General features: G+C 43.9%; 1 protein-coding gene across 5 annotated transcripts in view; it reads right to left on the reverse strand.

Annotated features, from left to right (window-relative positions):
• The window catches only part of CDKL5 (cyclin dependent kinase like 5), a 402,014-nt gene that overhangs the window by 89,535 nt on the left and 294,214 nt on the right, over positions 1–18,265 (reverse strand). For all 5 annotated transcript variants that reach the window (XM_044284001.1, XM_044284003.1, XM_044284000.1 and 2 more), the window contains exon 8: positions 7,258–7,317. In XM_044284001.1, the coding sequence (XP_044139936.1) occupies positions 7,258–7,317 (60 nt within the window). The remainder of the gene's footprint in view (positions 1–7,257; positions 7,318–18,265) is intronic.

Raw genomic sequence — 18,265 nt, forward strand, 5'->3', positions numbered from 1 at the left:
TCTTATAGGACGATAAAATAATGGTAAATGTATTTTACTGGGATTTTATGTGATAGACCAACACAAACTAGTAAGTACATGTGAAGTGAAAAGAAAATAATACATAGTTTTCAAAAATGTTAACAAATAAAAATCTGGAAAGTGTGTCTTGCATTTGTGTTCAGCCCTCCGGAGTCAATACTTTGTAGGATCACCTTTCGCTGCAAATACAGCTGTAAATCCTTTGGGGTAGGTCTCCACCAGCTAGAAGCTGAAATTGTTGCCCATTCTTCTTTGCAAAATAGCTCAAGCTCAGTCCGATTGGATGGAGAGCGACTGTGAACAGCAATTTTCAAGTTTTGGCATATACTCTTAATGGGAATTAGGTCTGGACTTTGACCGAGCCATTCTAATGCATGAATATGCTTTGATCTAAAACATTCCATTGTAGCTCTGGCTGTATATTTAGGGTCGTTGACTTGTTGGAAGGTGAGCCTCCTACCTCCTCCTCAGTCTCAAGTCTTTTGCAGCCTCCAACAGGTTTCCTCCAGGATTGCCCTGTATTTAGCACCATCCATCTTACCATTAACTGTCCAGCTTCCCTGTTCCTAGGGTGGCCAGACGTCCGGTTTTAGGCCGGACAGTCCGGTTTTCAGGCTCCCTGTCCTCCGTCCGGCGCAGTGCCTGGACGGACACAGGGATGTCCTCCTTTTCAGTAGCTCACGTGTCAGACAGCAGCATTGTGCTGTCTGAGCGTAAGCTGCAGCAACTGACCGAGGCTTCTCTCACCCCCAGTCAGTCACTAGAGCCTCAGATATGGCTCCCTGTGGATGACTGAGGAGAAGAGAAGCTCCCCGGCTGCCCCTGCTCACCTTCCATTCAAAAAGTTCTTCCCTCTCCTCCCCCGTGTTTTTCCAGCCGATGGCGGGGGCGAGGCGTGGTTTGGGTCATTTTGGGAGTGGTTTGGGGCATTGTGGGTGTGGTTTGGGCCGGTCCGGCTTGGTAGGGTGAAGCCAGTGGCCACCCTACCTGTTCCTACTGAAGAAAAGCTTCCCTACAGCATGATGCTGCCACCACCATGTTTCATGATGGGGATGGCATATTCAGAGTGATGTGCAATGTTAGTTTTCCGCCACACATAGCATTTAGCATTTACGCCAAAAAGTTCAACTGACCAGAGCACATTCTTCCACATGTTTGCTGTGTCCCATACATAGCTTGTGGAAAGTTGCAAATTAGACTTTTTATGGCTTGCTTTCAAAAATGACTTTCTTCTTGCCACACTTCCACAAAGTCCCGATTTGTGGAGTACACAACTAATAGTTGTTCTGCAGCTCCTCCAGAGTGACGATGGGCCTCTTGACTGCATCTCCAATTAGTGCTCTCCTTGCCTGGTCTGTCAGTTTAGGTGGATAGCTATGTCTTGGTAGGTTTGCAGTTGTGCCATACTCCTTCCATTTGCGGATGATGGATTGAACAGTGCTCTGAGAGATGTTCAGAGCTTGGGATATATTTTTTTTTATAACCTAACGCTGCTTTACACTTTTCGACAATTTTATCCCTGATCTAGTGTGTTGGTTTTCATGAGGCTTTTGATCACTAATGTTCTCTAACAAACCTCTGAGACCTTCACAGAACAGCTGTAGTCATATTCAGGGGTGGACTGACCGGTCGGGCACTTCGGACGTGATCCGAGGGCCCAGCCGGGATAGGGGCCTGCCGCAGCCGTGCACATAACATAATGTGCACAGACTGCAAAGTTATTCACCCCAGCCCGGCTATCGGGGCCCGGCGGCTGGCGCAGCGTCTCAAATCGCAATATTAACTATAGTATTCCCGGCGCAGGTGGGCGCGATAACGTCATCACGCGCCTGTGCTGGGATGCAGCACAGTGATGTGCGCTGAGCGCCTGCCTATCTACGATTGAGCGCCAGGAACCTAGGACACAGGTAAGTATTGGCTTTTCTTTTATTTTTGGGTGTGCCAAGCCAACTTTTGGGGACATTACTGGGGGGGGCACATAAGGCGAGGATACGTATTACCGAAGGGACAATGGGGGGCAAATTAGTACATGGGGAGCAAACTACTACATGGGGGCAGTGTGGGGGGGGAATTAATACTGTGGGGGCAGTGTGGGGGACAATTAATACTGTGGGGCAGTGTGAGGGGAAAAATTACTACTGTGGGGGCAGTGTGGGGGACAATTAATACTATGGGGGCAGTGTGGGAGATAATTAATACTGTGGGGGCAGTTTGGGGAACAATTAATACTGTGGGGGCAATGTGGGGGAAAAATTACTACAGTGGGGGCAGTCTGGGGGGAATACAATACTGTGGGGGCAGTGTGGGAGAAATCAAAAATGTGGGGGCAGTGTGGGGGAAATTGATACTGTGGGGGACAATTTTTACTGTGGGGGCAGTGTAGGGGGCAATTGGTACTGTGGGGGCAGTGTGGAGGCCAATTACTACTGTGGGGGCAGTGTGGGGGACAATTACTACTGCGGTGGCAGTGTGGGGGATGTCGCTATTGGGTAGGAACTATAGGGGCATTTCTATTACAAGGACATATTAGGGGACATTATTTTTCAGGGACCCTATACAGGTATTACCTAGAGTATAATATAGGATGTTATTATTACTGGAGGTACTCTAGGGGACATTTTAATTGCTGTAGACACCATAGGGACCTTTGGGGTCATTTATCAAACTGGTGTAAAGTAGAACTGGCTTAGTTGCAACCAGATTCCACTTTAAATTTTTGATAGCTCCTTTTGAGAAAGAAAGGTGGAATGTGATTGGTTTCTATAAGCAACTAAGCCAATTGTACTATACACCAGTTTGATAAATGACCCCAATTATGAGAAAATGTCTGTGTAACAATCTCTGTAGAGATGAGATGCGGCTGAAAGAATTTGTCATGGCAGTCTGGGTCAAACGGAGGAGAAGAAGAAAGAGAAGATCTACATGACAGGAGATGTCACTGGATGTAAGAGGTATGTGGTGCTGTATTCTCCTATATGTAGAGCTGGCTCACTACTGTGACCTGCGTCTCATCTTCTCCTCCAAGTGGTTTTTTTTATTATAAGGCTACTATCACACTAGAGTTAAAGTTTTCCAGTATTGAGTTCTGTCATGGGGTCTCAATACAGGAAAAAAAACGCTTCAGTTTTTTTCCCTTTCATTGTCAATGGGAACAAAACTGAACCGAACGGAATCCTCCAAAATGCATTTTGTTCCGTTTAGTTGCGTTCCCAGACCGGAGAGCAAACCACAACATGTTGTATTTTGCTTTCCATCCGGGGATGTAGGGCAAGACTGATCTGACACAATAGAAAACGGTTCCGTCCCCTATTGACTTTCAATAGAGTTCATGACGGATCCGTCTTGGCTATGTTACAGGTAATACAACCAGATCTGTTCATAATGGATGCAGATGGTTGTAGTAACGGAAGTGTTTTTGCTGAACCCTGCCAGATCCAATAAAAATGCTAGTGTAAAAGTAGCCTAATTTATGTATTTTAAATTTGGCAACTAAAAATTAAATTTGGCTCCTGGGTATTTTTGCAGTCCTATGTAACACTACAGGCAACATAAGGTAAGAGGGTTCTCTGGGATTTACATATTGATATAGGTGATGTGGGCGGTGCGATATGTGGGTGTGGCTTGAGGGTGGGCGGGGACACAGGGGCCCTATAATCTCCCATTGCCCGGGGGCCCCATGAGTTGTCAGTCCGCCCTTGGTCATATTGGGAATAAATTATACACAGGTTGACTCTTTTTACAGATTAGGTGACTTCTGAAGGCAATTGGTCGCACTGGATTTTATTTAGGGGTATCGGCGTACAGGGGGCTGTATACACATTTTTATTTATTAATAATTTTGAAAACCATGTATCGTTTACTTTTCATTTCATACACACTTGCTACTTTGTGTTGGTCTATCACATAAAATCCCAATAAAATACATTTAAGTTTGTGGGTGTAACATGTAAAAATTTTAAAAAGTTCAAGGGGTATGAAAAGGTTTTCAAAGCACTGCATTTCACATTATCAGAAATCAACTGCATATGAATTGAATTATTTATATTTTCAGGGTATTTATCAGCCCATCCAAACAAACATGTCCACCTGCACAGAGGTTATATGCCAATGATAACTTTGCTAATACGGGCACTTTACTTGACCTTGGTACCTAGTGTTCGGCATCTGTGCTTTCTGAGTGTTGTGTCCACATCTGGATTTGGCTCAAAAATGGCACCAACAGCTGCTGTATGTTTACAGGCTAAGGTCGCTTTCACACAGTCAGGGTTTGATGAGCGATTTGCATCAGTGATTGTGAGCCAAAACCAGGTGCAGGTCAAAAACACAGAACAGGTGCAAATTTTTACATTATACCTGATCTCTGTGTAGCCTCCATTCCTGGTTTTGGCTTACACTCACTGATGGAAAACTGATCAAACACTGACTGTAAAATTGGCCTAACTCTGTCCAGGAAGGTGGTTTGGAAAGAGGAGCTGCATATGCCTGATATTAACTCATAGTATTTTTCCAATACAACTCTGGCGGTGGATTTCAGATTTCTCCCTTCACCACTGAAATGGATGAAATCTGTAGCATGTAGAGGAGACTTTTAAATGGCTGCTACTGTAATCTGCTGCAGAATTTCCATGCGCAAACCTGCATGGAAAATCCGCAGCGGCCATGGCCGTAGTGCTCCCGTGGCCGTATTGCGGGCCGCATATGGCGGTTCCGCAATACACGGGGCACCGGCCGTGTGCATTCCGCATCACAAATCCGGAGATGCGGTGCTGTGCGGTGTGGAAGCATGGTTTCCAGCCTTGCTTCTGTTCCGCAAAAAAATATACCTTGCTCTATCTTTTTCGGGAACGAACGGATCACAGACCCATTCAAGTTGAATGGGTCTGGATCTGTTCCGGCCGCCGCACAAATTGCGGTCCCCAATGCGCGGAACGGAATCCATACATTTGTGTGAAAGAGGCCTTACCCTGCAGATCACTGTCCGTCTCCTTAGGCTAGTTTCGCACAAGTGTTAGACATCTCAGGCAGGCTGTTCCGGCAGGGGGCAGCCTGCCGGAGATGTCTGGATCCAGCATTGCCGGAAGCTACCTGACACCCTCTGGCCCTATTCACTATAATAGGCAGAGATCCGGCCACAACCCGGCAAACATGGTGAAAACCGTCCAGACGAAAACTGATGCATGCAGCGGTTTTGGTCCGCTTCATCCTCTGCATATTTGTCATGAACTTCGCCGATCCCCATTATAGTGAATAGGGAGGTACAGCGATGCGGTAAAGAATTCCGGCAGGTCTAAATTCCCTAGTGTGAAACTAGCCTTAAAAAGTTGGTCTTTTGGAGGGTTGCCTCTGTATATTTTGTGTTTCAATTATTTAACATATAAGTGAAAGTAAATTTTCATGTATACAACTAGATGTTAAAAACCTATCCTCATTAAGTCAAGCAGTCACACATCTATGGCTCATTAACCCCTTCCTGACACAGCCATTTTATTTTATTTTTTCTTTACCCCTCAGGAGCCATACCTTTTTTAATTTTCTGTTCACATAGCCAAATAAGGGCTTGTTTTTTTTGCGAAACAAGTTGTACTTTCTAATGGCACCACTTAATATTGCATTTGATGTAGTAGGAAGCTGGAAAATTCTAAATGAGGTGGAATTGGAAAAAATGCTATTCCTCCATTGTTTTATAGGTTTCTTTTTTATGGCATTCCTTATGGCCTAACGCTTTAACTTTACTCAGCGGGTAAGTCCAATTACAGAAGCCAAACTTATATAGTTTTCCTTTTGTTTTAGCACTTAAAAAAAATTAAAAAACTTTGAAAAAAACTATTTCTTTGCTTCGCCTAATCCAGACATCTGGAACTCTTTTATACTGTCTACGTAGCTGTGTGAGGGCTAATTTTTTTGGAGGGCAATCTGTAGGTTTTATTGATGCCATTTTGGGGTATATATGAATTTTGGATCACTTCTTTTCAGGTTTTTTTGGTATGTGAAGTGACCAAAAAACTGATTTTTTTTATGCCATTCACCATATGGGATAAATGCTTTTATATGTTGATAGTTTAGGCATTTTCAGATGTACCAATGTCAATGATCTTTATATTTTTATTGTTTATTTTTATTTGTACAATGGGGGAAAGGCAAGTGATTAGAATTTTTTATGTTGATTTCTTTATATTTAAAAAAACTTTTTTTTAAACTTTTTTAACCTTTATTTTTAGTTCCCTTATTGTACTTCAACATGTGATCATTATCTCACTTATACCATAGACTGCAATGGTATGATAGGAAATTCACTTATACCATTGACTACAGTGATTTGAGGTCTGTGAGTAATGAGCCTGTATATTACAATTCAGGCCAGCAGGTGGCAGCACTGAATTGTAAAATAGCCATTTCTATGTAAGATTATGGAGAAATTTCCATTACCCTATACAAATTGCAATCTGATGATTGCATGTTGTGGTCCACTTGAGGACCTAAGAAAAGTAAAAAAAAGTTTTTACAAATATTAAGAAAATATATAAAATTCAAATCAACCCCCTTCCCCCAAAATCGAAATACTTAATAAAAAAAACACATCATGGCATCATTGGATGGGAAAACGCCCATACTATTAAAATATAAAATAACATCCCATACGGTGAATGGCATAACAGAACTGAAACTGAATAAAAAGTGATAAAAAAGCCATGCATACCCCAAAATGGTATAAACAAAAACCCATTAAAAAGTTATGGGGGTCAGAATATGGCAATCAAAAGAAAACATTAATTTTTTCAAAAGTTTTTTTATTTTTTTCAGTATTAAAATGCAAGAAAAACTATACATATGTATATCCCATTTGGATTTTTTTTCCAGCTTTCTATGTTCTATGCAATATTAAATGGTGCTATTAGAAAGTACAACTTGTCCCGCAAAAAACCTTAACCTCTATCTTTCACATAGCAACCAATCAGATTCCACCTTTCATTTTTGACAGCTCCTTTGGAAAATGAAAGGTGGAATCTGATTGGTTGCTGTGAGCAACTAGGTCAGTTCTACTTTACACCAGCTTGATAAATCTCCCCCATTTGTGCATAGTGTAGCTTAGGTTTTTTATTTTTTGATTTATTTTTGGCTAATGCATTTTTAGTTTCTTGAATTGATTGAACTCATTCCCTAATAATTTTTTGTAAGTGCTCCATGAGTATATTTTCCTTGTACAGAAAAATGAAAAACGTTTATGTTGTAACTTACCAAAATCACAGAGCTTTAAGACATCGTTGTAGCTAATTAAGAGGTTTTCTGGTTTGATGTCTACAAGACAGAAATAACAGATCAGAAGCCACAAAATAACACGTGTTTTAGTCATTTATGCAAAGATAAATATATCATGCATATAAATAGACCACTTTGATATCCTGCTGTTGATTTGAAGCATTACATGTGTTCATTAAAGTGAATGCAAAGCAGAATATCAAAATCAACAAGGCTTCCAAGTAGACCTGGGTAATGGCCACCAACTTACAGTGAAAATAGACAAAGAGAAGGTCTTGTGCGCAAGAGGGCAGGAAACAGCTATGCTCCTCTTACAAAAAGAACATGTATCCTTTCAGTTAGAATTACAGTTGGCCAACTTACTGAAGAATATGCTAGTAATGTTATTGTCTATTACATGCCATTATAACTCCCACACTAAACCCCCGAGCCACTTTTCACCTTAAATCCCAGGTCGATTTTTTTCAAATCTGACATGTGTCATTTTTTGTGGTAATAACTTTGGAAAGCTTTTTCTTATCCAAGCCATTCTGAGAATTTTTTTATTTATTTTTTTAAGACGTTAGAAGGTTTCGAATTTGAAAAGCAATTTTTCAAATTTTCAACATTTCCAAAACCTATTTTAAAGCACCAATTCAGTTATAAAGTGATTTTGAAGTGCAAACGTAATGGGAACCACCCATAAAAGACCCCATTTTAGAAACTACACCCCTCAAATTATTCCAAACTGATGTTACAAACTTTGTTAACCCTTGAGGTGTTCCAAAATAATTCAAGGAATATGGAGGTGAAGTTTCAAAATTTCCTTTGTTTTGTAGATTATTTATGTTAATCATTTTTTCTTGCAACACAGCAAGGATCAACAGCAAAATAAACCTCAATATACATTACTCTAATTCTCAGTTTGCAGAAATACCCCATATGTGGTGGTAAACAGCTGTAGGGGCACATGGCAGTGGTCAGAAGGAAAGGAGCGCCATATAATTTTTGGAGGCAGATTTTGCTAGAATGGTTTTTGGGGACCATTTTGTATTTGAAGAGACCCTGATGTACTCCTACACTGGAAACCCTTAAAAAGTGACCGCATTTTGAAAACTACACCCCTCAAAGAATATATTAAGGGGTGCACTGAGCACTTTGACCCCATAAGTGTTTTACGGAATTTGGAAACACTTAGCTGTGAAACTGAAAAGCTTCATTTCTTCAAATAAAATGTTGCTTTAGTCCCAAATTTTTCATTTTCAAAAGGGGTGACCAGAGAAAAAGCACCCCATAATTTGTTACCCATTTTATCCTGAATACGGCAACACCCCATATGTGGTGGTAAACTGCTGTGGGGGCACATGGAAGGACTCAGAAAGGAAGGAGCGCCATATGGCTTTTGCAGCGCAGATGTTGATGGATGGTTTACGGGTGCCATTGGTTTTTATTTTTTGAGTAATTGTCTTATGTGGGGGTTCATTTTTTGCGGGATGAGGTGACGATTTTATTGGTATCATTTTGGGGTATATATGACATTTTGATCACTCGATATGCATTTTGTAAGGCAAGGTGCCAAGAAATGACTGTTCTGGCATAGTTTATATTTATTTTATTTTTACAGCGTGACAGAGTATATCATGTGATATTTTTATAGAGCTGGTTATTACGGATGCGGCAATACCTAATGTGTCTATTATTATTATTTATTTTAAGTTTTACACGGTAAAAGCATTTTGAACATAATAAAATCTTGTTTTTGTGTTGACATGGCAATTGTCTTAGGTAGGGTCTCATTTTTTGAAATGACGGTTTGATTGGTACCATTTTGTACATACGACTTTTTGATCACTTGGTATTACATTTTTTGTGAAGTGACAAATAATGCCTGTTTTGGCACAGTTTTTATTTTATTTTTTTACAGCATTCACCTGAGGGGCATATCCTGTGATATTTTTATAGAGCAGGTTGTTATGAATACGTTGTTATCTAATGTGTCTATGTTTTTATTTTTGTTAATTTTTACACAGTAAAAGCATTTTTGAAAATAAAAAGATCTTGTTTTTGTGTTGCCATTTTCTGAGAGCCATATATTTTTGGGGGGAAGAGATTGTCTTATGTAGAGTCTCATTTTTTGCTTCAGGATATGACGGTTTGATTGGTACTATTTTGGAGTACATACGCTTTTTGATCGCTCTGTATTACACTTTTTGTGAGGCAAGGTGACCCTTTGGCACTTTTTTTTGTTATTTCTTTTTACAGTGTTCACCTGACGGAGTAGATTATGCGATATGTTTATAGAGCTGGTTAATACGGACGCAACAATACCTAACATGTAGAGTTGAGCGAACACCTGGATGTTCGGGTTCGAGAAGTTCGGCCGAACATCCCGGAAATGTTCGGGTTCGGGATCCGAACCCGATCCGAACTTCGTCCCGAACCCGAACCCCATTGAAGTCAATGGGGACCCGAACTTTTCGGCACTAAAAAGGCTGTAAAACAGCCCAGGAAAGAGCTAGAGGGCTGCAAAAGGCAGCAACATGTAGGTAAATCCCCTGCAAACAAATGTGGATAGGGAAATGAATTAAAATAAAAATTAAATAAATAAAAATTAACCAAAATCAATTGGAGAGAGGTTCCATAGCAGAGAATCTGGCTTCCCGTCACCCACCACTGGAACAGTCCATTCTCAGATATTTAGGCCCCGGCACCCAGGCAGAGGAGAGAGGTCCCGTAACAGAGAATCTGTCTTCATGTCAGCAGAGAATTAGTCTGCATGTCATAGCAGAGAATGAGGCTTCACGTCAGCCACCACTGCAACAGTCCATTGGCATATATTTAGGCCTAGCACACAGGCAGAGCAGAGAGGTCCCGTAACAGACAATCTGGCTTCATGTCAGCAGAGAATCAGTCTGCATGTCATAGCAGAGAATGAGGCTTCACGTCACCCACCACTGCAACAGTCCATTGGCATATATTTAGGCCTAGCACACAGGCAGAGCAGAGAGGTCCCGTAACAGACAATCTGGCTTCATGTCAGCAGAGAATCAGTCTGCATGTCATAGCAGAGAATGAGGCTTCACGTCACCCACCACTGCAACAGTCCATTGGCATATATTTAGGCCTAGCACACAGGCAGAGCAGAGAGGTCCCGTAACAGACAATCTGGCTTCATGACAGCAGAGAATTAGTCTGCATGTCATAGCAGAGAATGAGGCTTCACGTCAGCCACCACTGCAACAGTCCATTGGCATATATTTAGGCCCAGCACCCAGGCAGAGGAGAGAGGTCCCGTAACAGACAATCTGGCTTCATGTCAGCAGAGAATTAGTCTGCATGTCATAGCAGAGAATCAGGCTTCACGTCAGCCACCACTGCAACAGTCCATTGTCATAAATTTAGGCCCAGCACCCAGGCAGAGGAGAGAGGTCCCGTAACAGACAATCTGGCTTCATGTCAGCAGAGAATTAGTCTGCATGTCATAGCAGAGAATGAGGCTTCACGTCAGCCACCACTGCAACAGTCCATTGGCATATATTTAGGCCTAGCACACAGGCAGAGCAGAGAGGTCCCGTAACAGACAATCTGGCTTCATGACAGCAGAGAATCAGTCTGCATGTCATAGCAGAGAATCAGGCTTCACGTCAGCCACCACTGCAACAGTCCATTGTCATAAATTTAGGCCCAGAACCCAGGCAGAGGAGAAAGGTCCCGTAACAGACAATCTGGCTTCATGTCAGCAGAGAATCAGTCTTCATATCATAGCAGAGAATCAGGCTTCACGTCACCCACCACTGCAACAGTCAATTTTCATAAATTTAGGCCCAGAACCCAGGCAGAGGAGAAAGGTCCCGTAACAGACAATCTGGCTTCATGTCAGCAGAGAATCAGTCTTCATATCATAGCAGAGAATCAGGCTTCACGTCACCCACCACTGCAACAGTCAATTGTCATAAATTTAGGCCCAGCACCCAGGCAGAGGAGAGAGCTCCCGTAACAGAGGATCTGGCTTCATGTCAGCAGAGAATCAGTCTGCATGTCATAGCAGAGAATGAGGCTTCACGTCACCCACCACTGCAACAGTCCATTGGCATATATTTAGGCCTAGCACACAGGCAGAGGAGAGGTTCATTCAACTTTGGGTAGCCTCGCAATATAATGGTAAAATGAAAATAAAAATAGGATTGAATGAGGAAGTGCCCTGGAGTCCAATAATATATGGTTATGGGGAGGTAGTTAATGTCTAATCTGGACAAGGGACGGACAGGTCCTGTGGGATCCATGCCTGGTTCATTTTTATGAACGTCAGCTTGTCCACATTGGCTGTAGACAGGCGGCTGCGTTTGTCTGTAATGACGCCCCCTGCCGTGCTGAATACACGTTCAGACAAAACGCTGGCTGCCGGGCAGGCCAGCACCTCCAAGGCATAAAAGGCTAGCTCTGGCCACGTGGACAATTTAGAGACCCAGAAGTTGAATGGGGCCGAACCATCAGTCAGTACGTGGAGGGGTGTGCACACGTACTGTTCCACCATGTTAGTGAAATGTTGCCTCCTGCTAACACGTTGCGTATCAGGTGGTGGTGCAGTTAGCTGTGGCGTGTTGACAAAAGTTTTCCACATCTCTGCCATGCTAACCCTGCCCTCAGAGGAGCTGGCCGTGACACAGCTGCCTTGGCGACCTCTTGCTCCTCCTCTGCCTTGGCCTTGGGCTTCCACTTGTTCCCCTGTGACATTTGGGAATGCTCTCAGTAGCGTGTCTACCAACGTGCGCTTGTACTCGCGCATCTTCCTATCACGCTCCAGTGCAGGAAGTAAGGTGGGCACATTGTCTTTGTAGCGTGGATCCAGCAGGGTGGCAACCCAGTAGTCCGCACAGGTTAAAATGTGGGCAACTCTGCTGTCGTTGCGCAGGCACTGCAGCATGTAGTCGCTCATGTGTGCCAGGCTGCCCAGGGATAAGGACAAGCTGTCCTCTGTGGGAGGCGTATCGTCATCGTCCTGCCTTTCCCCCCAGCCACGCACCAGTGATGGACCCGAGCTGCGTTGGGTGCCACCCCGCTGTGACCATGCTTCATCCTCATCCTCCTCCACCTCCTCCTCATCCTCGTCCTCCTCGTCCTCCAGTAGTGGGCCCTGGCTGGCCACATTTGTACCTGGCCTCTGCTGTTGCCAAAAACCTCCCTCTGAGTCACTTCGAAGAGACTGGCCTGAAAGTGCTAAAAATGACCCCTCTTCCTCCTCCTCCTCCTCCTCCTCCTGGGCCACCTCCTCTTCCATCATCGCCCTAAGTGTTTTCTCAAGGAGACATAGAAGTGGTATTGTAACGCTGATAACGGTGTCATCGCCACTGGCCATGTTGGTGGAGTACTCGAAACAGCGCAACAGGGCACACAGGTCTCGCATGGAGGCCCAGTCATTGGTGGTGAAGTGGTGCTGTTCTGTAGTGCGACTGACCCGTGCGTGCTGCAGCTGAAACTCCACTATGGCCTGCTGCTGCTCGCACAGTCTGTCCAGCATGTGCAAGGTGGAGTTCCACCTGGTGGGCACGTCGCATATGAGGCGGTGAGCGGGAAGGCCGAAGTTACGCTGTAGCGCAGACAGGCGAGCAGCAGCAGGATGTGAACGCCGGAAGCGCGAACAGACGGCCCGCACTTTATGCAGCAGCTCTGACATGTCGGGGTAGTTGTGAATGAACTTCTGCACCACCAAATTCAGCACATGCGCCAAGCAAGGGATGTGCGTCAAATTGGCTAGTCCCAGAGCTGCAACGAGATTTCGCCCATTATCACACACCACCAGGCCGGGCTTGAGGCTCACCGGCAGCAACCACTCGTCGGTCTGTTGTTCTATACCCCGCCACAACTCCTGTGCGGTGTGGGGCCTGTCCCCCAAACATATGAGTTTCAGAATGGCCTGCTGACGTTTACCCCGGGCTGTGCTGAAGTTGGTGGTGAAGGTGTGTGGCTGACTGGATGAGCAGGTGGAAGAAGAGGAGGAGGAAGCCGAGAAGGAGGAGGTGGCAACAGGAGGCAAAGAATGTTGCCCTGCGATCCTTGGCGGCGGAAGGACGTGCGCCAAACAGCTCTCCGCCTGGGGCCCAGCTGCCACTACATTTACCCAGTGTGCAGTTAGGGAGATATAGCGTCCCTGGCCGTGCTTACTGGTCCACGTATCTGTGGTTAGGTGGACCTTGCTACAGATGGCGTTGCGCAGTGCACACTTGATTTTATCGGATACTTGGTTGTGCAGGGAAGGCACGGCTCTCTTGGAGAAGTAGTGCCGGCTGGGAACAACATACTGTGGGACAGCAAGCGACATGAGCTGTTTGAAGCTGTCTGTGTCCACCAGCCTAAATGACAGCATTTCATAGGCCAGTAGTTTAGAAATGCTGGCATTCAGGGCCAGGGATCGAGGGTGGCTAGGTGGGAATTTACGCTTTCTATCAAATGTTTGTGAGATGGAGAGCTGAACGCTGGCGTGTGACATGGTTGAGACGCTTGGTGACGGAGGTGGTGGTGGTGGTGTTGGTGGTACATCCCCTGTTTGCTGGGCGGCAGGTGCCAACGTTCCTCCAGAGGCGGAGGAAGAGGCCGAGGCGGCAGCAGCAGAATAGGCCGAGGCGGCAGCAGCAGAAGAGGTAGCAGGGGGAGCCTGAGTGACTTCCTTGGTTTTAAGGTGTTTACTCCACTGCAGTTCATGCTTTGCATGCAGGTGCCTGGTCATGCAGGTTGTGCTCAGGTTCAGAACGTTAATGCCTCGCTTCAGGCTCTGATGGCACAGCGTGCAAACCACTCGGGTCTTGTCGTCAGCACATTGTTTGAAGAAGTGCCATGCCAGGGAACTCCTTGAAGCTGCCTTTGGGGTGCTCGGTCCCAGATGGCGGCGGTCAGTAGCAGGCGGAGTCTCTTGGCGGCGGGTGTTCTGCTTTTGCCCACTGCTCCCTCTTTTGCTACGCTGTTGGCTCGGTCTCACCACTGCCTCTTCCTCCGAACTGTGAAAGTCAGTGGCACGACCTTCATTCCATGTGGGGTCTAGGACCTCATCGTCCCCTGCATCGTCTTCCACCCAGTCTTGATCCCTGACCTCCTGTTCAGTCTGCACACTGCAGAAAGACGCAGCAGTTGGCACCTGTGTTTCGTCATCATCAGAGACATGCTGAGGTGGTATTCCCATGTCCTCATCATCAGGAAACATAAGTGGTTGTGCGTCAGTGCATTCTATGTCTTTCACCGCTGGGGAAGGGCTAGGTGGATGCCCTTGGGAAACCCTGCCAGCGGAGTCTTCAAACAGCATAAGAGACTGCTGCATAACTTGAGGCTGAGACAGTTTCCCTGGTATGCATGGGGGTGATGTGACAGACTGATGGGGTTGGTTTTCAGGCGCCATCTGTGCGCTTTCTGCAGAAGACTGGGTGGGAGATAATGTGAACGTGCTGGATCCACTGTCGGCCACCCAATTGACTAATGCCTGTACCTGCTCAGGCCTTACCATCCTTAGAACGGCATTGGGCCCCACCATATATCGCTGTAAATTCTGGCGGCTACTGGGACCTGAGGTAGTTGGTACACTAGGACGTGTGGATGTGGCAGAACGGCCACGTCCTCTCCCAGCACCAGAGGGTCCACTAACACCACCACGACCATGTCCACGTCCGCGTCCCTTACTAGATGTTTTTCTCATTGTTATGGTTCACCACAACAACAAATATATTATTTGGCCCAATGTATTGTATTCAAATTCAGCGGGATATAAATTTGAGGCCTAGTATTTAGGCGCTGGGTGACCGGTATGGATTTAGTGACAGAATTAGACTTGGAAATGCACAGAAGCGTGTGTGTGTGAAGTTATTCTGAATGACCCAATGTGCACCTTGAATATTATATACCCTTTTAGGGATAGATTTCAAATAGCTCTGATATAGCAGAAACCACTAAATTATGAAATTGCTAAATTGGGAATTGTACTTCAACCCAGAACAAAAAATGTGCTTTGACGGACACTAAATATCTTGCCCAGCAACAACAGTACAACGGTGGGTAACGAGAGATTTAGAGGGAATTAAATTTGAGGCCTAGTATTTAGGCGCTGGGTCACCGGTATGGATTTAGTGACAGAATTAGACTTGGAAATACACAGTAGCGGGTGTGTGTGAAGTTATTCTGAATGACCCTATGTGCACCTTCAATATTATATACCCTTTTAGGGATAGATTTCAAATAGCTCTGATATAGCAGAAACCACTAAATTATGAAATTGCTAAATTGGGAATTGTACTTCAACCCAGAACAAAAAATGTGCTTTGACGGACACTAAATATCTTGCCCAGCAACAACAGTACAGCGGTGGGTAACGAGAGATTTAGAGGGAATTAAATTTGAGGCCTAGTATTTAGGCGCTGGGTCACCGGTATGGATTTAGTGACAGAATTAGACTTGGAAATGCACAGAAGCGTGTGTGTGAAGTTATTCTGAATGACCCTATGTGCACCTTCAATATTATATACCCTTTTTGGGATAGATTTCAAATAGCTCTGATATAGCAGGAACCACTAAATTATGAAATTGCTAAATTGGGAATTGTACTTCAACCCAGAACAAAAAATGTGCTTTGACGGGCACTAAATAACTTTCCCAGCTACAACAGGACAACGGTAACGAGAGATTTAGAGGGATTTAAATTTGAGGCCTAGTATTTAGGCGCTGGGTGACAGGTATGGGTTTAGTGACAGAATTAGACTTGGAAATACACAGTAGCGGGTGTGTGTGAAGTTATTCTGAATGACCCTATGTGCACCTTCAATATTATATACCCTTTTAGGGATAGATTTCAAATAGCTCTGATATAGCAGAAACCACTAAATTATGAAATTGCTAAATTGGGAATTGTACTTCAACCCAGAACAAAAAATGTGCTTTGACGGACACTAAATATCTTGCCCAGCAACAACAGTACAGCGGTGGGTAACGAGAGATTTAGAGGGAATTAAATTTGAGGCCTAGTATTTAGGCGCTGGGTCACCGGTATGGATTTAGTGACAGAATTAGACTTGGAAATACACAGTAGCGGGTGTGTGTGAAGTTATTCTGAATGACCCTATGTGCACCTTCAATATTATATACCCTTTTTGGGATAGATTTCAAATAGCTCTGATATAGCAGGAACCACTAAATTATGAAATTGCTAAATTGGGAATTGTACTTCAACCCAGAACAAAAAATGTGCTTTGACGGGCACTAAATAACTTTCCCAGCTACAACAGGACAACGGTAACGAGAGATTTAGAGGGATTTAAATTTGAGGCCTAGTATTTAGGCGCTGGGTGACAGGTATGGGTTTAGTGACAGAATTAGACTTGGAAATACACAGTAGCGGGTGTGTGTGAAGTTATTCTGAATGACCCTATGTGCACCTTCAATATTATATACCCTTTTAGGGATAGATTTCAAATAGCTCTGATATAGCAGAAACCACTAAATTATGAAATTGCTAAATTGGGAATTGTACTTCAACCCAGAACAAAAAATGTGCTTTGACGGACACTAAATATCTTGCCCAGCAACAACAGTACAGCGGTGGGTAACGAGAGATTTAGAGGGAATTAAATTTGAGGCCTAGTATTTAGGCGCTGGGTCACCGGTATGGATTTAGTGACAGAATTAGACTTGGAAATACACAGTAGCGGGTGTGTGTGAAGTTATTCTGAATGACCCTATGTGCACCTTCAATATTATATACCCTTTTTGGGATAGATTTCAAATAGCTCTGATATAGCAGGAACCACTAAATTATGAAATTGCTAAATTGGGAATTGTACTTCAACCCAGAACAAAAAATGTGCTTTGACGGGCACTAAATAACTTTCCCAGCTACAACAGGACAACGGTAACGAGAGATTTAGAGGGATTTAAATTTGAGGCCTAGTATTTAGGCGCTGGGTGACAGGTATGGGTTTAGTGACAGAATTAGACTTGGAAATACACAGTAGCGGGTGTGTGTGAAGTTATTCTGAATGACCCTATGTGCACCTTCAATATTATATACCCTTTTAGGGATAGATTTCAAATAGCTCTGATATAGCAGAAACCACTAAATTATGAAATTGCTAAATTGGGAATTGTACTTCAACCCAGAACAAAAAATGTGCTTTGACGGACACTAAATATCTTGCCCAGCAACAACAGTACAGCGGTGGGTAACGAGAGATTTAGAGGGAATTAAATTTGAGGCCTAGTATTTAGGCGCTGGGTCACCGGTATGGATTTAGTGACAGAATTAGACTTGGAAATACACAGTAGCGGGTGTGTGTGAAGTTATTCTGAATGACCCTATGTGCACCTTCAATATTATATACCCTTTTTGGGATAGATTTCAAATAGCTCTGATATAGCAGGAACCACTAAATTATGAAATTGCTAAATTGGGAATTGTACTTCAACCCAGAACAAAAAATGTGCTTTGACGGACACTAAATAACTTGCCCAGCTACAACAGTACAACGGGGTAACGAGAGATTTAGAGGGATTAAATTTGAGGCCTAGTATTTAGGCGCTGGGTGACAGGTATGGGTTTAGTGACAGAATTAGACTTGGAAATACACAGTAGCGGGTGTGTGTGAAGTTATTCTGAATGACCCTATGTGCACCTTCAATATTATATACCCTTTTTGGGATAGATTTCAAATAGCTCTGATATAGCAGAAACCACTAAATTATGAAATTGCTAAATTGGGAATTGTACTTCAACCCAGAACAAAAAATGTGCTTTGACGGACACTAAATATCTTGCCCAGCAACAACAGTACAAGCGGGGTAACGAGAGATTTAGAGGGAATTAAATTTGAGGCCTAGTATTTAGGCGCTGGGTGCACGGTATGGGTTTAGTGACAGAATTAGACTTGGAAATACACAGTAGCGGGTGTGTGTGAAGTTATTCTGAATGACCCTATGTGCACCTTCAATATTATATACCCTTTTAGGGATAGATTTCAATACGTCTGATATAGCAGAA

This window comes from Bufo gargarizans, chromosome 3, assembly GCF_014858855.1.
Source record: "Bufo gargarizans isolate SCDJY-AF-19 chromosome 3, ASM1485885v1, whole genome shotgun sequence".
Classification (NCBI taxonomy): domain Eukaryota; kingdom Metazoa; phylum Chordata; class Amphibia; order Anura; family Bufonidae; genus Bufo; species Bufo gargarizans.